Source organism: Myodes glareolus, chromosome 4 (assembly GCF_982192425.1).
Source record: "Myodes glareolus chromosome 4, mMyoGla1.1, whole genome shotgun sequence".
Taxonomy (NCBI): Eukaryota; Metazoa; Chordata; class Mammalia; order Rodentia; family Cricetidae; genus Myodes; species Myodes glareolus.
The window spans coordinates 13,458,549-13,464,565 of record NC_142029.1 but is presented as its reverse complement, the minus strand read 5'-3'; the positions used below and the strand labels follow the sequence as shown (position 1 = coordinate 13,464,565).

Genomic DNA, 6,017 nt, shown 5'->3' with positions numbered 1-6,017 from the left:
AAATACAGTTGTTTTACTTGGACAATTGTGGATTTGGTCTTTTCTCTTCAATATTCTCAGGTTTAACAGTTTGCAGTTTACAGCTTAACTGTAAGGCTGTCTAACCTTTCACCCACTGAAGGATATCTGGACTGATAGAAGCTGTGACAATTTGCCACCAATGTAGTAGCTTGAAACAGCCCAACTCTATTTTGCAATTCAAACTTTTGCAGATCAGAAATTAGTCAGCTTGTTGCCTTCTAGAGTCTGAGAGCGAGAATTTTGTTTTAGTTTGTTTTTTTCCAAGTTGGAGATTTTCTGTGTGACGACCCTGGCTGTCTTGGAACTCACTCTGTAGACCAGACTGGCCTCGAACTCAGAGCTCTGCCTGCCTCTGCCTCCTGAGGGCTGGGACTAAAGGCATGGGCCACCACCTGACAAGGGGGAGAATTTATCTGCTTTCTGGTTCCAGTTTCTAGAGGCTACCTTCATCCCTAGATTTGTGACGTCTTCCTCAGTCCTTAAAGACCATAGTGAAAGCCTCAACAACTTTGCCCTTCTTCCCCCACCTCTTTTGACGTCTCATTTCTCCCTTGACTTCAGTTGTCTTGTTGATACAAATAAGAAAAGCTTGAGATTGCAGTGGGCCCACCTGGATAGTACAGATCACCTTGTGTCAAGAGTCTTCATTTAATCCGTTCCGTTTGCCAGTGGCCGAGTAACGTAACACGCTCACGGGTTCCAGGGATTGGAACGTGTGCTTTGAGGGAGGCAAACAGTTTTACTGCCACGTTATTTTCAGCTATTGGTTTTGATGAACAAAGATATTTACTCTAAGTATTTGTACTGGTTAATGGAACCTAAATCCTTATTTCTTTGGAAATAAGGAATATAATATCCAGGAATAGAAATACTGGAGTGTATGGCAATTGCATTTTTTTATTGTTTAATAAACAGCCAGTGTGCTTTCCCTACCACCATGTGTGGACAAACCCTATCTCTGCACCTCTGTCAGCATTTGAGGTTGTTATGGGTTTGTTTTTGAAAGCCCAATAGACTTGTACTGATGCATGGTTGGTAACGTTAGGGGCAACATATCTGCTAAGGCATCTTACTTTTCATAACAGATCCCTGGCGCAGGAGATCTGGGGAAAGACCAGGTCAGGTATGAGAAGCTCGGTTGTATATCCTTGCATCGTGGAAGCTTCTGCGTAATGAGCTGTCTGCAGCCCCCCACCTCCCGCTAGCCACTCTGTCTGGGTTACACCCTGCCTGTGGGTCAGGTGGAGAGAGCCGAGAGCTGGGAAGGCGGTGATATGCCAAAGTCAGGCCTGAAAGAGGCCGCGTGATGGAACCGGTTTCCCCCAGAACTGTGCGCAGCCTCGGTAACCGCCATGAGAAGGCTTGGAGACAGAGGCCGAGGCCTTCGTGGTGGTATGGCCTTACTGGTTGGCGACTGCCTGGGCTTCTTGGCTTGGTTCTTGCTGCTTCAGACACGATTGGAGGAGGCCAGAATGGTTACAGGGACGCTGTCTCTTCCTCTCCCCTTGGAAGATGGTCTCGATGACCCGGGTGCAAGCCCATTAGAGAAGTCAAGCACAGAATTGCCTGAGACCTCTCAGGTCCCCCACCCTGTGGGGAGCGCGATGTCCCTTGATTTGGTGACATTTACTCCGGGTCACTCTTTTTCAGCCACGACTCTGCCACAGGGACGGTTTCCAACATGGATTCCAACCACTTTAGGTGAAGTTCCTGGGCCATGGTCTGCCGCAGAGACCTGGCCTGGACCTAGGGGGATGGGACCCTGATTTATAGGAGGATCTGTGGGCTCTGGGTGGGCCCAAGATCCCTTTGGGATCCACACCTGCCCTAGGATTTGCAGAGACAGAGGCTTGTTCTAAGGATCTGGCTGGTGGTGGAGCAGCCCCTCCCTTCAGCCCCTCCCTTCACTAACCTGCTCCAGGTTGTGGTCACAGAATTGCAAGGATAGTTGCTGGTCAGCCTGCAGCGCAGAGGAGGTGGCCCTGGCAGGTGAGCCTGAAGGTCAGAGGACAGCACGTGTGCGGGGGCTCCCTCATCAGCAAATGGTGGGTGATGACCGCAGCCCACTGTGTATTTGGGTGAGTGCCTTGGGGATCTGGGTTTGGGCCCCTAACCAGGTTCTATGGCCTGCCCCTCTTGCTTTCTATTTGAAGAAAAGGAGCCTGTGGTGCTGGTTCATGCCTGTAATCCCAACACTTAGGAGACTAAAGCAGGAGGATTGCCAGGAGTTAGAGGCCAGTTTGTGATTTCCAGGCTAGCCTGGGCTACAGAGTGAGAGAGACCCCACCTCAAAACTATAGGCAGTGGGTGAGAGATGACAGTCCTAGGTTTTTTTGTTTGCTTGCTTTTTTCTAAAAAAAAAAAAAATCAATTTCAGTTTCAGTTGACACACGAACATTTGGATTTCTAACACGATCCCAAATGATACCGATCAGAGGCCACACACACTTGGAGAACCAACCGGTGGCTGGAGGGGGTTGTTAGAGGTCCTGGAGAGGGGTAGTTGATGGCTACCTCAGGAGGATGGGACTGGGCTGGGGAGCACGGTGATACTGTGGATGGGAAGTGTGTAGACCCTTCAGGATCTCTTTGCAGCCATCTGGATTACGTAGTGGCGATGGGAGAGGTGGACCAGTGGTCCAACCAGGCAGTCAACATTCCGGTCCAAGACATCATTGTTCATCAAGATTTCTCTGTTATGGGACCAATTGCGCATGACATTGCTCTTGCTCTGCTGGCCTTCCCTGTGAATTACAGCGCCACCATCCAGCCTGTGTGCCTCCCTAGAAGGACTTTCTTGGTGCAAGCTGGGACCCAGTGTTGGGTGACCGGATGGGGCAGAATGGCTGAAGGAGGTGAGCCTAAAGTAAGACGTCAGCAACCACAGACCGGGGAACAACCTTCTTAGCAGCCTGGGATTGGTCTCTAAGCTCAAGGGAGGGACAGGTCGCCTGAGTTTCTAGCAGGTGAATAAGGAGGGGAAGAGAGAAGGCACCATGCGGGAGCAAGTATTGGTGAATTTCTATCGGCTTGTCAGGATTGGAGGACATAGGCACCACACATGGTGGCTACTCACCAGGGCAGATGTTTGGCTCAGGGTGAGAAGACTCTCTATAAGCTAGAAGCACCTATCTTGGATGCGAGGAAAGGCCTGGAAACACAGTGAGTCATACATAGGGCAGCGGTTCTCAAACCATGGGCTTGACCCTTTGGGGGATCGAATGACCCTTTCACAGGGGTCATCTAAGACCATCAGAAAACACAGATATTTACATTATGATTTATAACAGTAGCAAAATTAGTTATGAAGTATCAATGAAGATAATTTTATGGTTGGGGGGTCACCACAACCTGAGGAACTGTATTAAAGGGTTGCAGCATCAGGAAGGTTGAGAACCGCTGCTCTAGGGCCTCCTATTACTGGGAAGAGTGTAGTTTGGTACTTGGCGCTATTACCCATCTAAGAGTTTGTGTTCATATCCTAACAAGTAGCGATGTTGGACTGGCGCATAGGATATGATCACTCGTATTAGCAAGAGCTTATCACATGCTTGCCAACTCTCGGGCAACAATATTTTATTCTCTCTCAGACTGTTCTTCCTTCTATTTCCATGGTTTGGACTTTGTATCGCCTTACACTTTTGGCAAGGTTGGGCCTCATTTTCCCCCAGTGTCAGATGTGAATAATTGCTGATGTCTTTGAGGGTACTCGGGAGTGAACACGGTGTTGAGGTCCAGAGGAGGTACCACTGACTCATGCCCTTCCTACTTAATGGAGATCTGTTCTCTCCAAACTGATCTCCGTGTAGGTGAATCATCGAGACTTCTTCGGGAAGTTCAGCTAAGCATTATTCGTCATGAGAAATGTAATCAGATTCTCAAGGACAAGACAGGAAGTATATTTACCTTGACCCAGGAAGGGGTGGTCTGTGGCTACAGTCAGAAAGGAGGAGACACCTGCCAGGTCAGTTCATGGGTCTCTTGCCACACTGCCCCCACTATCCTCCCCTCAGAAGTCCCTAATTCCCAGACATCAGGGCCTGGACTATGCCCCCATCCTCCATTTGCTGTTTCCGAAGCGAATGGACTGTCAGGACAAGCGGCCACAGTTCCTGGGCCAGCCTGACAGGACTGTCCAGTAGGAAACAGCTGGCGCTGTCTGCAGTGGCTGGGGTGGGGTGAATAAGGGCAGCAATAATACAGATTCGGTGTTTTCAGCCTCTTCTGTGGGACATTCCATGAACGCAGGGTAAGTGATTTACTCATTATTTCAGAATAGAAACATTATGTTGGTTTATATTCAGTTAGCCTCATTTTAAGATGTTTTTAAGATTCATTTATTTTACATATATGAGTGCTCTATCTTCAGGTCCCACTAGAGATAGCTGTGAGCTGCCATGTGGTTGTGGGAATTGAACTCAGGATCTCTGGAAGAGCTGTCAGTGCTTTTAACCTCTGAGCCATGTCTCCAGCCCCTAGTTAACCTCTTTGAATAGATAGAAATGTTCATTTGCTAAAAAGATTTAATTCTAAAATCTCACAGAAACTGAGGAGTAGCAGGAGTTTGTCTGGTTTGTATCAATCTCTCCAGTGCCTTGGGGTGGAATCTGCTGTGTCATGAATCAATTTCATTCCTGTCATTTCTTTCTTTTTCTCCAGGGAGATTCCGGGGGGCCATTGGTCTGTGAATTTGATAAGACATGGGTGCAGGTGGGGATCGTGAGCTGGGGCATTGGCTGTGGTCGAAAAGGATATCCTGGGATTTATACAGAAGTGAGTTACTACAGAAACTGGATCGTTAAAGAACTGAGCCGAGCTCCGGATTTTAACTCATCGGGCTGCCTCACGTTATGCATATGTCTGGTGCTTCACCTGAGGGTCCTGGTGACCCTGTGATCCCCACAGCCCCCTGTCCTCTTGTTTCTGAGCCTCCACTAGGCTTCTCCTCTAGCCTTCCTTCCCTGTCAGTGCTCTCTCTTCAAATTCTACTCGGAATCCATTGCCTCAGTGGAGCATGACAAGGAGTTGGGAACTTGCAAAATGTCCTGACCTGGTGCTTTGGTCATCTGCCTCAGTGACCACTGTACGAGGGCTGTGCCTTGCTTGGAGCGAAGGAGAGAGAACCATTTCCAGATAGAGGACTCTCTGACCTGCCAGGTGGAAGAAGGTGACTCATGGAGGCCTTGGAGAACATCTGGAGAGGAGAGACATCGTCGGTGTTGAGTAACCACTAGATCTAACTGCTTCCCTAGCTCTTACCCGAGACTCTGCCCTACCTGAGTTCTATGATCACTCACAAAGAGACGGGAGGCCCAGCACATTTTCTGCAGAGCTGTGAGCCTGGGACTTTTACATCTGGCTCAGTTGTGGTTGACAGCATGTTTCCTGCACCCCAGTGGGAATTCATCTGTGAGTACAAAACTTTTGCTACCCTTGATTCCTGGGAGCAGTCCTGTCTGGTGCCCTCTTCCTTGGGACCCTACAGTCACCTCCAGGGCCACCCTAGGTTGTGTTGATGCAGTTTTGGAGAGGATAGATTTTTAGATATGAACTGAGTAAACATATCTCATATGTCCTGAAGTTTTGTCTCTCTGGACTGTTTGACTGCTTATAGCATACTCTAAAGAGACATGGGCCCCCATTTATCCAGGGAAGTTATTTGGTCTCCGGTAAATCCTAGAGGAGGCTATCTGTCTCACTTAAGTTTGGTGGGTGGTCTGAGCCCATGAGTCCCACAGCACACATCTCAGACCAGCCCATCAGCATGTAATGTGCCTTCTGGGTTCCCCTGACTTTGGAGGCCCGATGCCTGATTTTCTCTGTCTCCACAGGTTGATATTTTGTTGCTCTGAGCCAAGGGTGCCCTCTAGCCGTTGTTTATCTTCTGTCCTCCAGCTCCTGGGCCAGAGCAAGGAGTTGAGGAGTCATTTGGATAAGAGGATGGGAAGATGAATTCTCAAGGTTCCTTTGTGGCCCTACACCTGTCTCTCAGCCCA

The 6,017-nt window shown here is 48.9% G+C and overlaps 1 protein-coding gene across 1 annotated transcript; it reads left to right on the top strand.

The window, feature by feature from the left end:
* The first annotated feature begins 1,370 nt into the window (after positions 1-1,370).
* Positions 1,371-5,665, top strand: LOC125393376 (serine protease 44-like). Its single transcript, XM_048423821.3, has 5 exons — positions 1,371-1,722; positions 1,943-2,099; positions 2,617-2,876; positions 3,831-3,985; positions 4,681-5,665. Exons 1-5 carry the CDS (start codon positions 1,374-1,376, stop codon positions 4,915-4,917), a joined length of 1,158 nt encoding a protein of 385 aa, XP_048279778.2. The 5' UTR covers positions 1,371-1,373; the 3' UTR covers positions 4,918-5,665.
* Positions 5,666-6,017: the final 352 nt, after the last annotated feature.